The sequence below is a fragment of the Sinocyclocheilus grahami genome, unplaced genomic scaffold (genome assembly GCF_001515645.1).
Source record: "Sinocyclocheilus grahami isolate Dianchi unplaced genomic scaffold, SAMN03320097.WGS_v1.1 scaffold40.1, whole genome shotgun sequence".
NCBI lineage: Eukaryota > Metazoa > Chordata > Actinopteri > Cypriniformes > Cyprinidae > Sinocyclocheilus > Sinocyclocheilus grahami.
This window is the reverse complement of record NW_015505219.1, coordinates 956,970-979,038: the sequence shown is the minus strand read 5'-3', so window position 1 is coordinate 979,038 and position 22,069 is coordinate 956,970. Positions and strand designations below refer to the sequence as shown.

The 22,069-nt window shown below is 37.8% G+C and overlaps 3 protein-coding genes across 3 annotated transcripts in view; 1 reads left to right on the top strand and 2 right to left on the bottom strand.

The window, feature by feature from the left end:
- abhd16a (abhydrolase domain containing 16A, phospholipase) overlaps positions 1–7,504 on the bottom strand; it is an 18,471-nt gene extending 10,967 nt beyond the window's left edge. Inside the window, exons 1-8 of the mRNA XM_016267744.1 lie at positions 7,331–7,504; positions 6,117–6,173; positions 5,921–5,987; positions 2,262–2,348; positions 2,007–2,092; positions 1,845–1,918; positions 1,614–1,721; positions 1,331–1,445 (exon numbers count right to left, since the gene is read on the bottom strand). Coding sequence (XP_016123230.1) covers positions 1,331–1,445; positions 1,614–1,721; positions 1,845–1,918; positions 2,007–2,092; positions 2,262–2,348; positions 5,921–5,987; positions 6,117–6,173; positions 7,331–7,432 — 696 coding nt within the window. The 5' untranslated portion in view covers positions 7,433–7,504. The remainder of the gene's footprint in view (positions 1–1,330; positions 1,446–1,613; positions 1,722–1,844; positions 1,919–2,006; positions 2,093–2,261; positions 2,349–5,920; positions 5,988–6,116; positions 6,174–7,330) is intronic.
- A 989-nt stretch (positions 7,505–8,493) lies between these two features.
- LOC107582041 (uncharacterized) lies at positions 8,494–20,124 on the bottom strand. The gene is made up of 13 exons (XM_016267743.1): positions 20,059–20,124; positions 19,738–19,809; positions 16,859–17,191; positions 16,502–16,771; positions 14,186–14,221; positions 13,195–13,518; positions 11,587–11,841; positions 9,681–9,719; positions 9,446–9,565; positions 9,219–9,292; positions 8,974–9,003; positions 8,667–8,713; positions 8,494–8,544 (listed from the first exon to the last, which is right to left on the bottom strand). Exons 3-13 carry the CDS (start codon positions 17,166–17,168, stop codon positions 8,523–8,525), a joined length of 1,527 nt encoding a protein of 508 aa, XP_016123229.1. The 5' UTR covers positions 17,169–17,191; positions 19,738–19,809; positions 20,059–20,124; the 3' UTR covers positions 8,494–8,522.
- The window catches only part of LOC107582119 (nectin-2-like), a 45,374-nt gene continuing 42,275 nt past the window's right edge, over positions 18,971–22,069 (top strand). The window contains exon 1 of the mRNA XM_016267856.1: positions 18,971–19,330. Within this exon, the coding sequence (XP_016123342.1) occupies positions 19,282–19,330 (49 nt within the window). The 5' untranslated portion in view covers positions 18,971–19,281. The remainder of the gene's footprint in view (positions 19,331–22,069) is intronic.

The following is a 22,069-nucleotide window of genomic DNA, read 5'->3' as shown; positions in this document are numbered from 1 at the left end:
CTTTTTATATTTAGTTAAAAGTGGCCTATTAAAAAGCAGCTCCAGTGTTGCAGATGGATAAGTGTTAGCCCTTGGCTTTTTGACGTGATCGACCCGGGTTCGATCCTGCCTTTTGCCGAACTTTTTTTTCCTCCCTTTTCAAATCTCAACGACTAGCGCTTATCCATCTGCGCCACCAGACCTGATGTTTTACAGCCACTTTTAACTAAATCTAAATATACACTCCGTATTTTTTGATTGACAGATGTCTCATCCAGTCACCGGTGAGTAATCCCAAACCAATGGCGCTGTCTCAAACTATACCTACCTTTTCCGGTTTGTCTGATTTGTCATTGTGTTTTCTGACTTGTTATAATGTTTTCTGAATTGTTGTTGTGCTTTCTGAATTGTTATTTTGTTTTGTAGACTTGCATTTGCGTTTGTTATTTCTTATTTTGTTTTCAGAATTGTGATTTGTTCTGCACCTCTCGGCCACCGTAGATACCTTATGCAGGCTGTGTGAATTTTACTGTGGACTGACTGCTTTGAAACTTATATGGTAGTTACATAGCACCTAGACCTCAGTTATCTTGAAAAAACCCAGGAAATTTCAGTTTTGACAATATGGGACCTTTAAACTGATCAACATTGACAGTAAAGTCTTTTATAATATATTTATAATATCTAAAATAAAAGCTGTTTTAATGTAAATTAGTTATTATTAAAATTAATTAAAAGTAGTTATTTTAAATTGTAATACTTTTTGTATTATTATTTTTGTGTGTGTGTGTATTTTTGATTAAATAAATGCAGCCTTGGTGAGCATAAGAGACTCACTCTTACTCAAACTTGCTTGCTGATATATATATATATAAAAAATTGTTGAATCCCTGCTATATATATATATATATATATATATATATATATCAAACAGGGATTCAACTAATTTTTAAAATATTTTTCCAAGTGTAATGATGACTGATTATAATTAAGGCAAAATGAAATAACTCTCAAATTGATTATTTGGACAATACAAGCACATCTGTAGCCTATACAGTATATGAAATGCCAGTTTATGGCATTTTCTGCAAAAAAAAACAAATACTGAATAAGGAAAAATCCTTTAACAAAGATTGCACTCATAAAAACCCAATTTAAGCAATTTTTTTGTTCAATTTTAGGTTTTAATTATTTTTTAATTGCTAATTTATCATTTTTGTATTCCCTGATATTTCTAGTTTTTTCTTGACCGTGGGAGTTCCAAAATTTAAAATGGGAGAAGCTACATACGTTATCCCGAGAAGTGTTTTGAATGTGTTATAGTATGGGTTTGTAGTTGTGTGTGTGTTACCTCTTCTACAAGTCTGGCCTGGCCCTGCTGTAACATGGGTCTCATGGCCTTCTGCAACAGACCCACTGAGCCCGGATACAGCATCCTCCGGCCGAATGAGTGCACTATCAGATAACTACACAAAACACACACATATATGAGAACCTATGGTGTTGCATGACTGCTCATATATATGTAAGAGAGCTAATTGGTGATCTCTAATCCAAACCTATGTATTTTGTACAAACCTAACAATAAGGTAAATCACTGCAAATACGTCAATCTATTATCACACACTTATTACCTTAAGATGTGGCATGGTAGTGTGCGAACTGAATTTAGCACACTGTCTGCTGCTCCTCTGTGTTTCGGCTCTGGCCTCAGCAGGGACACGCCACCTTTAGACAGCTTCCTGCAGTCGGAGGAAGTGCAAAAACATCACAAACATATACAGATCTCAGAGTTGACTCCTAATTAAAGCAAACTCCTCTAAAACTGAAAGACAGAGTGAAAGAGAGAAACAAGCTATACTCACAGACTACTAACTTCTTTCCAGCTGAAATCTACAGGCCAGTGTTTGAAGTCGAAATCAAAGCATGCAAGTTTTTTCTGAATGGGACAGAATCAACATCCTTTTAATGGACTCATCAAAGCAAAGCTCCATGGGAATGTTCCTATGGGACTGCTACGGTCTCACCTTGTTGCTAGGCGTGTTGTTCCTCCTGGTTTCCTCCAGTATGGTGATGAACTGAAGGTACTCTGGGTTTCTCCAGCGTCCCCAACCTAACAACAGTCCAGCAGTAAAAACACAATCAAACACAAATCATGTTTTAAGTGTTAATTTAGAACATAGTGAATGTACTTAAAGTATGAATAATAACTACAAAAGTGTGGTAATTACTCAGACAAACATTACTAATAAATATACACCAAAAGTAAAATATCGTGTCACCTCTCAGATAGGCCACTCCTAGCAGACAGACCAGCGCTGTGCCAACATACTGACTGAGAGGAGCCAGCTTACTGCTGCATATGTACCCTACAACATACGTCAGTATTAATCATCTCAGATCGATAGCCAACAGTACCTTACAACATTTTTTTTTTAACAATGTCTGCTTATTTAAAGGGGTCATATGATGCGATTTAAATTTTTCCTTTCTCTTTGGAGTGTTACAAGCTCTTCGTGCATAAAGAAGATCTGTAAAGTTACAAAGACTAAAGTCTTAAATCCAAAGAGATATTCTTTATAAAAGATGTTCTTTTTAGCAACATCATGACCCCTTTAAGATTTTATAATGTGCAAGAAAAAAACAAAAAAGAACATCAACATACCCCAACCCAACCCTTTACCCATCAGACATAAAGTATCAATTACATTGTACAAAAAACACACAAAAAATAAAATTTTGGGATTGTATCCCCTACTTGTATTTTTCCACAAATGACAAGAACGGTTGCCAGATTGCATAGAATTTCTGGGTAGATCCTCAAAGAGAGTATTTAATTTTTTTCCAGTTTAAGATATTGCATGATCTATTTAATCTAATGAAGGAAAGTAGGGGGAAGGGGGTCTTTCAATTTAAACAGAAAGTAGTGTGCAAAAGTTAATTAAATTAATCTTATGCGCATGTTTTGTGCTGTAACACCAAATATAGCAATAAAGGGAGATTTTCAGATTATTTCTGAAAATGCATTAAAAAAATCAATTTCCAGAAGTTATACAAACTTGGGCATGTCCAGAACATATGTAAAAGTCTTGCAGGAGCCTGCCTACATCTGTCACAAATAGGGTCTAGCTCTGATTTGAATTTAGATAACCTAACCTTCGACCAATGGAGCCGGTGTACTACCTTGAATTGCACAACCATATGTCGTTGACATACAGATGATGAATAGATCTGTTTAATAATTTTCTGCCAAATTGTTTCTGAAATTTGTTTATTCACATTATTAATTAATAAATACTATTCAGGGCTCAACAAGAATGGCCAGACGTTATAATACCTAAATAATAAAAAAAAATTTTTTTACATAATATCTCATTTTCACTATGTGTGTGTAAAAACTTCACATAACGCTTGCTAATGTTATTTGTATATTTTATTTTATTTTCTATTTTATTAATATATGACTAGTAATGCTAAAAGGCACATTTAATGAAATTTTGAACAGACATAAATGACAACATTTTTATGTTTTGCAAAAATACAACATTGGGCATTAGGGGTCAAACTTTTTTTATTGTTCTCAATAATGTCATCGATTAATATGATTTTGATTTAAAATAATACATTGATCAGTTTTTGTGGTGCAGAAAAAAACCCTTTATCTTGTTATCAGTGGTCAATAATTAATCTTATCTGCAGATATAATCTGTTATGTAATTTATTTATTATTAACATAACCTAATGATATCAAATACAGTTAGCAGTGCCTGATTGTCACTTAATTACACAATTATTGCAGAATGGCATTAACCACATCTTTGTAAGGCACAGACTCTTTTGTGCAAGAGAACGTCAAAGACAGTAAGAAAACAACATGCTCTCTAACCACAATATACTCCATTAATGCCAGAACATCAATAAGATCAAGAACTACAGTACAACCACAAACACATAATGAATTCAACATTAAAATACAGTATTTGAACTGCATTGTATGTGCCTCATTCAGTACTTAATATTACAATAGTCCAACATCTTTGATTCAGCTATTCAAATGCTCAAACTAAACAAGATCATACCTTGGTCATGATGTAAAAGAGCTCATTCAGTTAAAACTACAGTTTAAACTACAGCACAGCTTATTCACAACCTGAACATCAGTGCTCCTCAGGTTTGAAACCTCTTATATGAACCAGACTAAAAATACATACAGCACTGCTGTGAGAGCATTAGCCTGTGACTCACATGATATGATTACACCTGCTTAACTTAACATTCAGACTGAACCAATCAACACCTGCTCACGTAATAACAAGATCTGCATGTTGAAATGCACAATATTTTGTATATTATTTACATAGCCACAAAATGGAAAGATGAACGAAAATAAAAGTGTATTGGTGCATGTATAAAACGCTTTTTATAAATCACAGAGTTAAGAAGGCACATCTCTGTAAACCTAAACAGGAGGGAGGTCTGGTACTTCCGGACTTCCGTCTTTATTACTGGGCTTCTTACATAAGACTAATTTCAGTGTGGTTGGATGATCATGGCTACAAATCAGTGTGATCAGTGTTATCCCTACAATCCAGGAGCAGTGATTCTCTCCCCTGTAACTCTGGATCATTCTACCTTCAACAGTAATATCATAATTCGAAATATACTTCGTAACTGGAAACAGATTAAAGAACACTTCAAGATAAAGTCCCTTTCATTTCTAACTCCTATTGCTAAGAATCCATCATTTACCCTGTCAAGGCTGGGACCTTTGTGCAATGGGAAGAAATGGGGACCTTTTCATTGATGGGGCTCTGGCATCCATTCATTTCATTTTTCGAGTCATTTTTTTTTTTAGATTTCTACAGATTAGGAATTATATACGTGCTCATACACCTTCATTGGATAATACATCACCCTCAATTATTGACAAGTGTCTTGATCAGTGTAAAGGAAGTAAATAGGCATTATCGATAATTTATGATCTGCTACAATCCTTTATTTCTCCCTCTACAAGTTTTCTTAAGGAAGAATGGGAGAAGGAACTAGGAGTGGGAATTTCTGAGGAAACGTGGCAGACGAGTTTAAAGGATCTTATCGAACATTCTATTAATTCTAGACACTGTCTTATTCAGTTTAAGGTCATTCACAGACTACATTATTCAAAAAAGAAACTACATAGCATTTACCAAAATGTCTCACCTCTTTGTGACAAATGTAATTCATGTAGATGTCAATCTGTCCCATAGTTTTATTTTTTGCTCTAAGATACAGAGTTACTGGAATGGAATTTTTGATATGCTTTCAGAGATTTTTAGGGTGCAAATGCAGCTGGATCGGGCACTTTTCATTCTGGGACTTTGTGAACATATGCATCCATTATCAAGAGTACAACACAAACTGCTTGCATACAGTTTAATTACAGCCAAGAAGTTAAAACTGAATAATTTTTTTTATTATAAACAAACAGTACTGTTGTTCTGGAAGAAAAAGGAGGCTCCTACTGTCAAATTGGAGAGATGATTTCTATTTTACATTTGGAACTAATTAGATACTGTTCGAAGGGTAGATTTGAACAGTTTGACAAAATCTGGCACCCTTTTCTCCGTTATCTTGATGGAAACCCTATAGGACTAATGCATCATTTGTTAATGTAATGTTTTAATATTTCTTCATCATACTTTATAATTTAATGTAAACAGGTCTGGTAAGGGATGGTTTGTGATGTTTTTCTTTCTTCTTTCTTTCTCTCTCTTTTTTCTCATTTTGATTGTATTCTTTGTACAGGTAAAAGAGACGAAAATGTAAGATTGCAAATCTATCTTCAAAATCTTTGCGTTTCAATAAAACGCTTTTTATTACTAGGTGTATTGTATAATAGAATTATAATTTTAGCACAAAAAAAATAGTTTGGCGGTTATATAATGCTGTGTTTGTGTTTTACCTTTCCTGTAGAGATAACAGAGGAGCAATGGAGAACTGTAGTAGGACAGAGACCACAGCACTGAGGCCTGAAGGACAACACATGACAGTAATTAAACTTCGCATTACAAAACCTTTGTTTTTGTTTTTTTTAACAGGATTGATTTGGTAACTACACCAACTGCAGGGTGCAATGAAACATGACTGTGATCACATACCCATCCGAGGATGCTATCTGTGGGCCTCTCCAAACCTCTGGGCTGATAATTCCAGCCCTACATAAGATAAAGACATGGCAATTATGAGTTTGATGTATCGTCACTAAAGTTTGCTATAGCGACCACCATAGTTTCTACACTTAATAATACCACAGATATTGTTACAATAAATCTGTGGTCACTTGGCATTAGATACAGACCAAAAAATAGTTTTGATAGATACAATGTACCAATATTCTCACATATCTACTCTTCCTCAGTTCACTGTAATAATTTGTTGGTTCGTATAAATATTTTTTTTCCACATAAAAGCCATTCATTCTGCAAGAAAGCATTTTAAGAATCACAAACATGAAAATAAATTATATCCATTTAGTTTAGTTTCATTTATATCCCAAAGCAATAGTATCATTATTGATGGTGTTATTCTTCTTATTCTACAAAATATTCAAAATCCATGTTGTGTTTTGACTGTTGTAGTCTAATAATTATGCCACAAATTTGCAACAGTGAAATATCAGTTAATTAGAACTAAAAGTAATTACAAGTAATGTAAAAACATTCCGATAAATATTGGTTACAAAACATATCTGTCAATCTCTATTTACTTTTAGCCACTACAAGTTTTTATAAAAGAACCTATAGTTACATACAGTACATTAATGATTTTACAGTAGTAAAAACAAAAAAAGCCTTCTATGGTAGATTCATGTGTGAGACTACTGAGCTGTTTCTCTGTGAAGGGGGTAAGAGAAAGATTAACGTTACTCATTCAGTTATTATTGCAACAGCCTATGATTCATAACAATGACAAATGTCTGATGTCTAACCCAAATAGAAACAATAAAAATGCACGAGTGCGCTAATAGTGTAGTTATGGTTGTGCTCCTCATAACAGATGGTAGCCTGCCCTGTCACTCGACCACGAGAGATAAGCTCACTTCAGTTAGCAAACAGCTCTCTGTCAATGGCTGTCTCACAACAGAGAGAGCTGCCTATCTAGACACTGTTTTAAGACACCATTTGAGCTCATTTCGAACGTTCCGATTAAATCAAATCGCATTTGTTGGTCAAATGCTGTCTAGATAGGCAGCTCACTTGGATTTGAGACTCCGCCAATATCACAATAATGCACTTCCGCACACTCTTGCGAGACTGAACTCGGCAGTGTTTTAATGCTATGGCTCAGTCTAAAGGGGATGGAAGAGTCGTACCCTGCGGGGCGTTCTGCCGTCGGTACGTGTCTGGTCCGGTGAGCGGTGGATCCGATGTAGATTGGGCCCGAAAAGGCACCGGAGCAACATCCAGCCGGCCATTCTCACCTCGGTCAGGAACTACGGTGGCCTGTGATGATCACACAGGTACTGCAGCAGCGAATGCGAAAAAGAAAACCACTAAACAGCCGCGGCTTCGGGTGTTCAATGAAAAAAGAGATGTGTTTTATGAGGGAATATAACAGACAAAATTAATCAAATAATACGTACATTAATCAAATAATAATACATAAATGCACGCACCATAAGAAAATAAATATATCATAAAATGTTGCAATCCATAAATAAAATGCGATCGAAAATAAGGCTCAAAATTGTATTTATTGTATTTATTATTCTCATTGCATTTTTATTTGCTGAAACATGTCTTTATATGTTTATTTTATGATCTGTTAATTTACTTAATTTTGACATTGAATAAATAGTTGCATTATAAACAAATATTTTATAATAAATAAATGTATAAAATGTAGGCTATATAAAACGTTGCAATCAATACATGAACGTTAAGTTTTATTTATTTGCTCACATCATATTTTTTATGTTTAATTATCAATCAGTTGATCGATCGATTAATCAATTGTTTAATTATTTTTGCTGAAACATGTCTTGATATTTTTATTTCTTGATATACGTATGATGTAGGCTACTTATTTTTGACACTGAATATTTTTTTTATTATAAACAAACAGTATTTTATAACAAATAATAATTACATTTAACAAATAATAATTATATATTTTTTACATAAATATTTTATATTCCATTTTCATAATTGTGTTGTGGATAAATATTTCATTATTGAGTCAGGGCCAATTATCAATTGTTATATGAGTTTAATGTAACTTTACAAGACACAAAGCACCTATGTTTATTATGCTTCAAATCGTTACCATAGTTTTACATTTACAGACATTTTCAAAGGTGTTTTCCACATATTTTGAATTGCATTGTATTGTGTTGTGTTTTTCACACAAGTCTCTGAAAACGTATGACAATTTTTGAAGGAGTGTCATACTAGTAACAAGAACAGTTAACTCTCATAAGTTAAGACACAAGTCACATATTACATTAAGTTTTATTTCAAATACAGTTATTTTATCTCGACATACGTTATATATGTTTAATAAACTCAACCACAGCACTGGTTGTATCTGAAATGAAAACACACACACACACACACACACAGAAGGAAAACATTTGCAGGATGATTAATGCACAAAGAGTATATGAACAATTACGCGCCTGCACTGACCCACAGCCAATCATGTCTCACCTATCTAATTCTTTATATACATCCGTTTCACCAGTTGGCTTGAGATCCTAGAGAGAGAGACAAACAGAGACAAGGATGAGAAGGGCAGAGACGTCTCAGATTTATAGTTTGGCAGAAGTTTGATTCAGTTCATCTGGTAATATCACTAATGCAGGCGTGACAGAACTGGGAGGAAACACACACACACACACACACACACAGTCAAACAGACTGTAAAATGTTGAGACCTGGTTTTTGGAAGACACACACACACACACACACACAAAATTACTCATTGCTCTGCCTGTGAAGGACTATAATAACTCACCATGTAGACTGCGCCTTGGGGAGATGTCTGCTGGGAGAAGAGAGGGAGAGAAAGGGGAAGGAAGAAATAGATTTAATAATAGAGCAGAGATAGATATACATTGAGAAAGAAAGACAAGGAGAGAGAGAGAGAGAATGAAAGAAAGAAAGAAGGGGTAGTAAAAATAGATTTAATAATACAGCAGGGGGGAGAAGGAGAGACAGCAAAGTAGAGGGAGAAAATAGATGCTGTGCATTACAATTCACCTGTCTTAGATCATCAGGATTTTCATAGATGTTCTCCACCTCTCCGGAGTGGTGAGACAGCGATTGCTCGACACCTACATGAACACAGACACATGAGGGTTTCACATCACATCACACCAAATCCAATGTGGTTTGTTCTGTCCATCAACATCTGCCAGGGTGAACTGACAGCCTTCAGATCTCTGATGGACAGACTCAGGGGGGAAAAGACAAATGCGGGGCCTTACTTCGACGGGTGACGCAATAGCCCTGTCTCCATAGCAACACCCCAACAGCTACTGCAATCAGGGGGATCAGAAATAGGAGGAATGAGAAGGTGGAAACATAAGAGGATGCTGAAACATCTGCTGGGGGGAGTGTGAGAAAGACAGAAAAAGAAACTCTAAGTTAGGTTACCCATCAGTGAGTGTGCAGAAGTGTGTGTGTGTGTGTGTGTGTGTGTGTGTGTACAGAGATACTCACCTGCAGGTGGCAGTGCAGGGCCTGGAGAAATGGTTGAATCTGCAATGAAAGAGTAGACAGGAATGGTTAGAAATTGATTCATTAATTCCAGGAAAAATTAAATATATACTTAAGTAACTAACTAAATAAATAAATAGTGGGACAGTGTATGTAACTTTAGATGCAAACACAGAGTGGAAGACGGAAGAAACAAAGGATACCAGCAGTAGACATGAAGTAATGAGTATTTAAATATCCCTGAATGTGTGAATTGAAAATATGAAGATATATGGAGGATGCAGAAGAGAAATAAACAAAATATGTTTTTGACTGAATGTTTTGCATATGGTGAGGTGACATCATTCATGCAAACATTGAATGGTGCCGTTCTTATCTAGTCTCAGTCTCATTGTTATCTGCATGTTATATATTTGATGACACTGCTGTCTTTGAAATACCCGCTAATCGTGATTTAAACTCCAGGAAAAAAATTCATAACTGTGTAAAAAATTATAAAAATGTTTGAAATATTTGTGATTTTTTATTTTTTTTGCGTCTGAACCTAGAAATTGAATTTTTGTCAGGATTCACGATTTAAGTAATTTACTGAAAATATTGGCATCTGCTCTTTCTCTCTTTGATAAATGACAAAAGCATGGATGTCAGATTTGGGAATAAATAATTTGAAGTGGTTTTGTGAAGTTTAGTTGATTGATTTTAAAGGTCTGACACAAAAGAATGATTCATTCACAAGTCTGACATAGCTAATTCACTAAGGAGAGCTAGGGCAAATGTTAAAGTGGCTGTTCCTCAGACAAAGCTATGACTTGAGAAGACTTTTATGGACCAGTCTTAGGGGTCATTCAAACAGAAAACTTTTTTTTTTTGGCTTTCCACTTTTCAAGTTTTTCTGTGTACTGTAAACATGCATGGCAAATGTTAAAGTGGCTGTTCCTCAGACAAAGCTATGACTTGAGAAGACTTTTATGGACCAGTCTTAGGGGTCATTCAAACAGAAAACTTTTTTTTGGCTTTCCACTTTTCAAGTTTTTCTGTGTACTGTAAACATGCACTAGACATGTCTGATTATTACTATTTTGTCTTGTGTCTTTTGAAGCGTCTCACAAATGACATGGCATTCTAAAAATGCAGCACTTAAGTTAAAAGTTCAACTGTTAAAAACTGCATACATAGCCGTTTTCTTGCATTGTTTTTTTCCAGTACCCTGCGTTTCATGTTTTTTAAATTTACACTGTGCTGCTTTTCCATTGTTTTCTATGTAAGCATGCGCTGGATGGATGTGTTTTGAATGTTGCACTTGTGTCTCATATATTTTGCAGTGTCTTGCACATGACACAGAGTTCTAAAAATGCAGCACACAAGTGTAAAAAAAAAATGCACCTTTAGTTCTGATCTACCAGTACATTCTTGAAAATTTCTCATTTTATGAGGATAAGTTATTGATGACAGAATTTTAAATTTTTGTGTGAACTATCCCTTTACATCAACGTCATAGAGGCAACAATCCTTTTTCAAAAGCAGATCTGTGCACAAGGTCTATTTTCTGCACCCTGCTGCTCCAGAGACTCACTAGCCATGTTTTAAACAATCCATTATGATGGAGTTGGGTTTCATGTAATTGATTGGTCAAGGGACTAGCACATGATTGTGCTGCATTATGCTATGTGACCTCCCTGGTGACCTACATGATTCCACTAACTAATATTCTCGTCATTGATTCATTAAATTCAATGAAGCACAGAAGGTCTATCACACAGAACAAAAATAACTCATTGGAATAAATATTCACCTGCAGTCTGGCCATTTTCAGGTTTTTAAATGTGAGTGTTGACACCTTGACTTAAAGAATTTGCAGCAAGAAAAAGTGCTAGACAGAGAGAGAAGAACAGAATACACTTTTCCCCACCTATATTGGCCATTGTGACGGTGTACATATATTGCACTGAGTTTCCATTTTTCAGATACAGAGTACAGGCATACTGTCCTGCCGTCTCTGGGGTCACAGGGAGCGCTACAGGTGTTGTGATCCTGCCCAAAACCGCAGCTGATTGCAGAGAGCGAGTGGGATTCTTAACATATGACCACCTCACAGTTTTGACTTGAGATCGCTCAGAGTACATACAACTCAGATCCAGAGCGGTGCGGGATGACTTGGTGTATCCTGAGAGTGAAACACACAAACAGATGATGAGAGAGGAGAAATGAATGCGAAGGGTTAAAATGATATATATTCATTAAACAGCCGGGTGTAGTCGGTCAGCTGTGCTTGACTGTGACTGATGCACAGTGTCTCCTCAAACTCAAAGCAGTATCAATCCTGAGCTAATTGAGCTCAGTGGTTACCACAGTAATGCCACAACCCACAGAGTTGTCAGCGGCAACGGGCAGGTGCAATTACACATAATGAGATCTGTAATGAGGCCTACTAAAAAACATTACGTTAGAGCGAGGGAGGGGAGAGTGATATATATAGAAAGAAGAGACAAAAGTAAAAGAACTGAGCGAGAAAAAGGAGAGCGGGGAGGACATAAGGGGAAAAAGAGATTAAGGTAAGAACAGGGGAGATCAGATTAAAAACTGGAGAGAAAGATGAAAGACACTGACTGATTGACTCTTACATGCTGAGCTACTGTGATTGATAGAACAGCCTGTGCAATTATAAAATGAATCCAAGAGCAATGATGCAAGAACATGCAACATTAAGAACCAGTGAACGAGTGTTCTGATGTGCATTGTCTGATAATGACTGTTTAATCATGGTCGCCAAACGTGAAAACTAATTTGTAATGTTTTGAAAGAAAAAGTTGACAGAAAAATAAAAATGTAGCTTTTCTGTATTTTCAGTGAATTGATTAATTCAGTCAAGAAAACTGTTCCGAATTATTTGGTCACAAATCTGCATGATTCTAAATGAACTAACTCAAATAACAACAAAATGAAACAAATAACAACTAATTGAATGTAGTTCTGTTCATCACTGTTCAATCACTGACTGCAGAAAACTGTAGGTAATCATATGGACCAGTTTTATGATACTTTGATGTTGGTTTTGCATTTGTTTGGAAGCCAATCACCATTTATTGTACTTGAGCGACATTTTTTGTGATAGATTTTTTGTGATTTTTTTTTCATAAATGATTTATTTGTGCATATAACTTTTCTTAAATTCATGTGCCCTCATAAAACAATTTATCCAATTTCCTGCTCTACATTATTTGCTGTTTTACTTAGATATACATCACTATAGGGAAGAAAAGATGATTGTAATTTCTGTTTCATGCTGACTATAATATTATAGATTTAATATTAATATGAATATATTGTAGATGACATTGAAAATCTCACACTCTGTGCTATGCTGGTCTCTGTTTTGAAATTATTTTATAAAGTTTCCTGAATTTCATGAAATATCAGACAGAAGATTGAGATAAATTGGTATTCACACTCCAGAGACCATAATAGATATCATGTCAAAAACTTATTGTGACATACTGTAGATACAAAATAATATTACCATGTAAAACACTGAGTCTGTTGGCTTGACTGAAAGCCTTGTCATCCAGGAAGACCTCGCACAAGTAGAGTCCTCCATCCTTCAGGGCTGGGCTTAAAAGGAAGGAGAAGTTCCCAGCAGCAGCCAGGGAGGCGGGGTCTATCAAATGAAGGTGGGGTTTGGTCTGGTTGGTGTAGCTCCGCCTCCAGCGGTCAAACTGGAATATGAGCTCCATTCTTTTTGAATCAGGATACTCCCAGTAGAGCAACACATAGTCACCAAGGACAGAAGGACATGTTAGAGTGACCAGTGAACGAGAGAGGGCTGCCAAAGACCTTGGGTCTCCTGTAGAGGACACAGAATAGTGGCGATTAAAAAGAAAGGTAAAGTGACAGGGGAGATGAGAGATTCATTCAACACAAGAGAAAGTGTGAAACAAAAAGCGCAAGGCAAAAGACCATTAAAAGAAACCAAAGAAGCCAATCAAGGGAAAAATGGACTGTGATACAAGAGCAGTATTGTCAATTTGGATTGATTCCGTCCACATAGTAATCCACTGTGCTGCTAGTCATTTTAGCCTCTTTGTTCTTCACACAGTCAAGCGAATAGAACATTACAAGTCCCAGAGCAAAGTCAAATGGGGAGATATCAGAAACGAGACAGGCATGAAAATGGGGATTATGTTATTAAACTCAGCGAAAGCTCTTCAGAAACATTCTCCTCTCAGATTTAATAACCCTGATTAACCGTGTGCTGACACAACATTTGGGAAGAACAAACCATGTTTGTTTTGAGGCAAATACATTTAAAAAGTTTATTGTTGTGTTATCATTCAAGCATTCAAAAAGTATGTTGAGGTTAACTGAAAAACAATTCAGTATTCAGTGAGTTAAAAGAGCCTGATGGAGAATGTTTAGGATTCATTGACTAGTGTAGGCTGCTGGGTAAAAGGCATGTAAGTAAGGTCCCATTTTATACACAATAGTATTCCAGTAGCAAAAGAACATATTACCATGTGTCACGTCTGTGAAAGAAAACACGGCTTTCACTGAAAGAGAAAAAGAAAGAGTGGGACACAGAGAGAGAGTTAGATGTTGTTTAATAAGGCTGAGATATTCTCTGTCTTTTTATGACTGTAGTTTCAGATCTGCAACATTGTTTGAATTAAATATGAATAAAAAAATGTATACACAATAATACAGTTTATGTCTATTTTTGTTTTTCATCAGTGAAAATAGTTCCAAACAATAGTTAAGCAGAATCAACCACCGCTTATGTGAGCAACACCCAGTAGTGGTGTAATCTTGAATTAGTGTTTTCGAATGAACTGGTTAAGTGAATGATTCAGTGACTCACTCATAAAGACTGTGGCTGTGTGTGAAATCACAACTCTTTGAGTATGTACTTCTTTTAAATAAGTCATCACTTTGTGCTCTATATAGTATGAATCTGTGTAGTATAAACGTAATCCAGTCATACAGGGCTACATTTATCATGATATCATTGTCATGTGACCTACCAATGTCAGTTGCATCGCATCACTGCTATTAACAAATCCCCTCCCAAGGCCTTATGGGATAGTAAAGTGTCAACTAGATGTGATCAAAATCTGGCTTAAGGGGGTCATATGACGTTGCTAAAAAAGAACATTATTTTTGTGTATTTGGTGTAATGAAATGTGTTTATGCGGTTTAAGGTTTAAAAAACACATTATTTTCCACATACTGTACATTATTGTTTCTCCTCTATGCCCCGCCTTTCTGAAACGTGTCGATTTTTACAAAGCTCATCGTTCTGAAAAGCGAGGTGTGCTCTGATTGACCAGCTATCCAGTGCATTGTGATTGGCCGAATACCTCAAGCATGTGACGGAAATGTTACGCCCCTCACATACTGTTGATGCCGTGTCCCGGAGCGATGAGACAAAACCAATAAAACCCATTACAAACTAGGCATTTGTTGCATCCAGTGGGGACATAATTACGGATTATAATGACTTGTTGGAAAACCTATGACATGGTGATTGTAGCTCCACCCACTGTTGACAGCTGCATCCTATTCTGGCTCCAATTAGGGGCCTTTAAGAAGGGTTGCTTCCGAGCAGTAGTCAGTTCATTCCTTGTTCACTGCTCTGGATTATTTCATATGGTGTTTGGCTGTGTACAGATGTAAGTTTACTGTTTGTTTTGTATGGTTTGGATTTATTTGCAATTCCTTGATTGTTTATTTACTTATTTTGTTTAAGTTCAGAAACCAGTCTGATACCTGTGGATGAAGTCATGTACTGGCATTGGTGAAATAAAACTTGTAAATGGATATTGCCTCAAGGTGTTTTAACTGACATCCCATTGTGATGCTCCCCCTACGAATAAGCAGTACCACTAAGAGTTTCTTACATGACTTATACTGTATTTTTATGCGTTGCATTGCATCACGCAACGTAAACATAAAACCATGTCTGCATTTGTGATCAGAGAAATGACAAACAAGCGCTACTCTACATTGCTCAAAACTCGCGTTTGAATCCTCAGTGGCAAATCCTTTAAATATAAAAGCATACTTACAGGCTATGAGTCAGCATTATTTGTCAGAACACCGGCATTGTAGGCTACTCTCCCAGGAAACAGTCCTAGTCCTCCGTAAAATGCGTTGCTCACATCTGAATATTTGGGTTGAACTGTTCTGGAACAGTGTTGTAAATACAACTTAACCACTGATTTCTAGTTGTATCCTCTTTTGGAAGGCCAAACAAAGTAGTTTTGCTTTCATAACAAAACACACAGCGTCTTCACGACATGGCGGCGGCAACAACAATACTACAGCGAGAATAAAAGTTACGCATTCTTTCTTTGTGTGAACATTTGGGCTTATGCAAAATCTTATGCAACTCTTCCCACATAGTGACGTAGACATGCGGGGGCGTGTTTGAAGGAGCCGTTTTAGGTAGGTGTGGTTGACTCTTAACGTTTATAAATATCTCTTTGGATTTGAGACTTTAGTCTTTGCAACTTTACAGATCTTCTTTATGCACCAAGAGCTTTTAACAATCCAAAGAGAAAGGAAAAATTGAGGCCTCTCAACAAATTAAATCGAGTAACAGAACTAACTGTTGTACAAACTAAATTACATTTTTAGTAAATCAAAACCTGACACAATTCAAGACGAAAGGCCCATTCACACCAAGAATGGTAACTATATGTTAACTATTTGAACATTCTGTTTATTATAAGTTACAGTTACAGTATGCCCTTTTAAATCATGTTTATTAGATAACATTGACTAAGCAACTTATCTGATTATTGTGTTTTCAAAAAATCTCAAAATCTCACCGTTCACTGTCACATTCACCCGGTGCTCCGAGACAGAATTGCCACTGTTACCATGGACAAGGATTCTGCAGGTATAGACTCCGTTGTCTTTGCTGGTGACGCGAGGCAGCTTGCTGAGCAGACTGCCCATTCCATAGGAGATTTCAGTGTGTAGCTGTTCACCCGAGGGAGACACCCACGTTCCCCTGGCAACCACGGAGGAGGGAGACACCTGAGCTGCCAGTCTCAGAGTACTGTCCACTGTGACAGGGGGCGTGGGAGTGACAGTTACTACAAAAAAGAGAAGGAGAGAATACCTGGAGATGTCAAACACATTGAGACATGAAGAACGTGTTGTGGTGCAGTTGTGTAGTCTACATTTAATCAGGGCGAGAAGAACAATCCTCTCCTGTAGCTTCTTGTCATCCTGTTCTATTACACAGGAGTAGCGTCCTTGCGCAGCTGCTGCGGCTCTGAAGATCAGTGAGGCATCGGCAGAGATCTCAAAAGTTCTGCCTCCAAATACTCTGCTGCTGCGTCCATCTGTTTGTCCATCGATGCAGGTGGCTGATAACAAATATGACCAGCGATCCTCCCTTGTTGACATCATCTTCCAGGTAACCAGTACAGAAGATGTGGGTGGTGAATCAAAGCAGGACAGGGTGACAGACGTGTCCTCACGTACCATGACCACATCATTCCACAAATCACCTATACAAACCAGATTCTTTAGGTACAAGAAGTCACACACTCTTTTACTCATTTTACTGAAAATTCATTACATTTAGATAAATCAAACATACTGTATCATATCACCTAAAAATTTTAATTTGCTGAAAAGTACTCACTCTCACACCATCCAAGATGTAGATGAGTTTGTTTTTTATCGGAACCGATTTGGAGAAATTTAGAATTACATCACTTGCTCACAAAAAGATCCTGTGCAGTGAATGGGTGCCGTCAGAAAGCAAGGCCAAACAGCTGATAAAAACATAATAAGCTGCATGCTTTTTTTATTTCAGACCATTGCAATTCAATAACTGTTCTAAACGAATATGTCAGTGGGTTTTTATGTGAGAGGATAACAGAGGTTGGACTTTTTCACTGGACAAGCATTATTACGGAATTGTATTTTGGCTATATGGGATGGATTAAAGTTAAAAAGACTTAATGATGTATTTGTTAATTACAAACGTGCAGCCTTTTACTTCACAAGACATTAATTGATGAACTGGAGTTGTGTCGATATACTTGGTTACTTGTGGATTTATTGTGATGCTTTTATCAGCTGTTTGGACTCTCATTCTGACGGCACCCATTCACTGCAGAGGATTGGTGAGCGAGTGATATAATGCTACAAGAAATGGTCTTCAGCTTCTAGCTAAATGTCTTTACATCCCCGTAAATGTCTTTAATTAAAGTTAACAGACTTATCAGCACCTCCAAGTCCCATTACCAGCTCAGCTCCTAATCACCCCAAGCTAAAGAATGTGAGAGGGTCTAAAGAAAAGAGATAAAAATGAAGAAAACTGAAATGGAGAAAGGATGGACGGGGGTAAATGAGCAGGGGAAGTGAAACTTCAGAGAGAGCAAACTAGGGCAAAGCAGCTAATGAGAGTCGCAGTACTGTACGTGTCATTGCCCCCGTGCAAACAATCAGAGAGAGAGAATGAATAAAGAGAGAGGGATCATTTAATGGGGTGGTGGAAGTGACAGATAGCCTACTGAATGTGTGTGACTACCGAGGTATAATCAAGACCTATTTCAGCAGTCATAAACTCACTCAAACAGTTTTGTTGACTATTTTGCCTTCTATCTGAGGAAAAATAGCCTGCTAAATCAGCATAACTTCTGAACATAAGATCTGTCGGAAATGTAGATCTGTAGAACTCTAATGCAATGGAAACATTTGCGCTCATCTCCAGCTGGCTGTATATGTTACCAGCAGGGGGAGTGCTAGAGCTTCAGTCACCACAACTCGACAACTTGAAACTTGAAACTAGACTTTCCCAAAATATCTCTGGCTCTCATTACTTGCTCCTTTGCATTACCGGTAACTCCAGGAACCTCATGCTGAATGAATCTACGTTCAGCTGGAAACGAAACTAAAAATTAAAAGAGGAAAAAGTACAAATCCAGCAGTTTAGTTTCATTGTTAAACGTACTGAATCGGGGAAGTCCGAAAAACATCTTTGGCTGTATTTTTTTTCTTCAGAACGGAGAACATAATAGCCCTTTTTGAACAGGCTAGAAATATTACATTGTTACATTACATTACAATATTACAAATAATTACGACAAAAGTTCGAATGGATTAAATGATCGTTTAGTCGCCTAAACTTAAAAGTGCAACGGTCAGAATCTCCAGTTGGAAAGTACCAAAGCGTCCTCTGGATTTTAGGTGGCTTCATTAAAACAGTCTCTGCGGCGTGACGTCACACGACTGTGTCCAATGAGCGCCGCTTCTGAGAGAGTTTCAGCAGAGCGATCGCTGGCGGTGTGAGACTCACCTCGAGCACTCAGCGGACACTTGTTCACCTGTAGGACGTGCTTCACCGGGTCACCTCAGCTGTTAATACGATTCAAAAGGAGTTTTGACACCTGATTGTAAACCAACTGAAAAGGAACGCGCTGAATACAGCGACGCACTTCAACATTAAGTTTCTGTGCTCGTCCTTTAAAGAAAACCTGAGGAACCACACAACAGTTTTTATCTGTTTTGATATATTTTTTGCGACTCTGAGCTCAACAAGCGGAAACCCGACAAATTATTAAAGGTGGACTGTCCACCCTTCCCTCCGATGAACATGTCAGGACTGTTAAACGCACTCATTCTCCTAATTATTCAAGGTAAGACAAATCATATGATGTTTCAATAGTGAAAGGAATCACAAATTGTTTCCGGTTGTAAAATACATGGTTCTCTTTTACTTTTAATATGTACGTTAGACTCAACCAAAGCGCTCGTGATAGAAATATCCTTCAGGGTATCTTTAATCGTGCGCGCGCTTCTCCCGCTGCTATCTGACTACATTAATGACGACTGTATTCATCTTCAAATAATTTGATTAACTCGCCCAGTGTTTCATTGTGTGAGGGAGAATAACTTTGCCGGTTTGACCTTTCGTCTCGTTTCTTGTCCCTTGTATGAGTTTGGTTTCGAGAAGCGCCATGTTTCTCTAGGTGTGGCATTGGAAGTGCTTTTTCCCCTCTTACGTGTTGACAGGTGTGTTTGTTTGCGAAACTACGGACATTACCCAGTCGTCCTGAAGTGCTCTCTGTTCCTCGTGCCACACTTCTTTCGGTTCCTCACGCCCTTGCGTCATACCCTATTATTTCCAGATGAAGGGACATAAATGAATGTAAATCAGTTTCTCTATCACGCAACAAAAGCAAGCAACAGGGTGTTTCTTACTATTATTATTATTTTTTTTTTTTAAATGTGGGTTTCAACTTGGTATTATTTTACCGTTTTCTTTTAAAGATTAAAATTACTCTTTCAGAGCGTCATTTTGTTGAATTTTAATTAATTAATTAATTAATTAATTAATTTGCCCGACAGTCAGTCATTAATTTACCGGCAGATCCCAGAGCTGTTCATATCGTAGGCTGACGTCCCTCCTTATTGTTTCGTCATATTTCTCTTGCTCCTTTTGATCGTAGATTCAGGGACTTTTCATTGTCTTTGCAGTTTAATTATTCAGTGGCCGTGTCACGCCTCGCATATGCATTACACCTGACAGCAAGAGAGCCGGGCTGGTGCGAGTGCCATGAAAAACTGAGTGTCTAACCGAGCACACACAATGTAAAATATGCATTTATTTAATTTATTTTGTTTAACAAGGCAATATGCATACATTTATGGTAAGCATCTATCTATCTAAAGACATAATGCATTAGGAGGATATGATGTGTCGAAGGTTTGTGACATCATAGGATGCAGTTCTTTGTCGTAACTAAAAAACAATTCATTCCTTTAACTTATTCATGTTCTGGACCTCTTCTGCCTGGGCCCATTTCACAGTACATCGACTGCACTTCAGCAGGAAAACTAGAATAACGAAACAAAGGATTTGTTTTATTTATGAACAGAGCAGAGGCAGAAGGGGTCATGATTGCCTCGCTTAAGCAAACAGTGTAAACAGGCCTTGTTTTTTTTTTTTTCCCCTCCCCTTCCCTTCCCTTCGCATCCGCTCCAGGGGAAGTCGTGGCCTAATAGTTAGAGAGCCTGACTTGTAACCCAAAGGTTGTGGGTTCGAGTCTCGTACCGGTGGGGGGAGTGAATGCACCATGCTCTCTCCCATCTTCATTACCACGACTGAGGTGCCCTTGAGCAAGGCACCGAGCCCCCCACTGCTCCGGGTGTGTGTTCACTGCTGTGTGTGTGCACTTTGGATGGAGGCAGAAGGGGTCATGATTGCCTCGCTTAAGCAAACAGTGTAAACAGGCCTTGTTTTTTTTTTTTTCCCCTCCCCTTCCCTTCCCTTCGCATCCGCTCCAGGGGAAGTCGTGGCCTAATAGTTAGAGTCGGACACGTAGCCCAAAGGTTACGGGTTCGAGTCTCGTACCGGCAGGGATTGTAGGTGGGGGGAGTAAATGTACAGTGCTCTCTCCTAGCTTCAATACCATGACTTAGGTGCCCTTGAGCAAGGCACCGAACCCCCAACTGCTCCCCGGGCGCCGCAGCATAAATGGCTGCCCACTGCTCCGGGTGTGTGTTCACTGCTGTGTGTGTGCACTTTGGATGGGTTAAATGCAGAGCACTAATTCCAAGTATGGGTCACCATACTTGGCCACATGTCACGTCACTCACTTTTTAGTTCAGTGTCCTGGGAGCTTTTGCCTTTATACACAGCAGTTGCAAAATATTTTAAGGGTCAAGGTATTGTTTTGTATGCTCGACTCAGTGTCCCCTGCAGACTCATTTTCATTGCACGCGTATTAAAAACAATTAGACCAACTTCAAACACACTAATAAAAATGCTTGTTGCTTTTGAAATTGAGAGCTATGTAGACAGGAAACGGGTTTAAGCTAGTTTTATGATTGTAAAACTTGCACCAGTTCATCTTTCTAGTTCCAGACCAAAATGTAGGCTACAAGGAGCAGAGATCTGCACAATAGAAGCTGCTGATTGTGTTATAATACCCTCCTAGTGAACACGGGTCAAAAAATGCTTGAACCCGTTGTCATAGTGACGCTGTGTTTTCATTGAAAGCCGGGGTTAGGGGGGCCTACTGTAGCGGCGTCTCTGGCTGAATGCATCAAGTGGTGTGTGTGTGTGTGTTTAGGAGGAGGGGGTTAGAAAATGTTAGGCTGCTACGATGACGGAGGCGGAGACCAAGCTGACCTTATTCTAAACTGTGTGAGCACAGCAGTTACAGACACACACGCAGTGATCACGACAGCGCTGGCTCAAGTGTGTTAAACAGTGAAGACGTGTTGAGTAAACGGCCGAGGTAGTCTCCATTGTCCGCCAGTTCCACATTCTGGGAAGCATGCAAACAAAAATCTCACTGAAACTGAGCTTTTCAGCCTCCATTCTTCCATCTTCTCTCGTTTCCTTCCCTCCCTCTCTTTCTGCATCCATT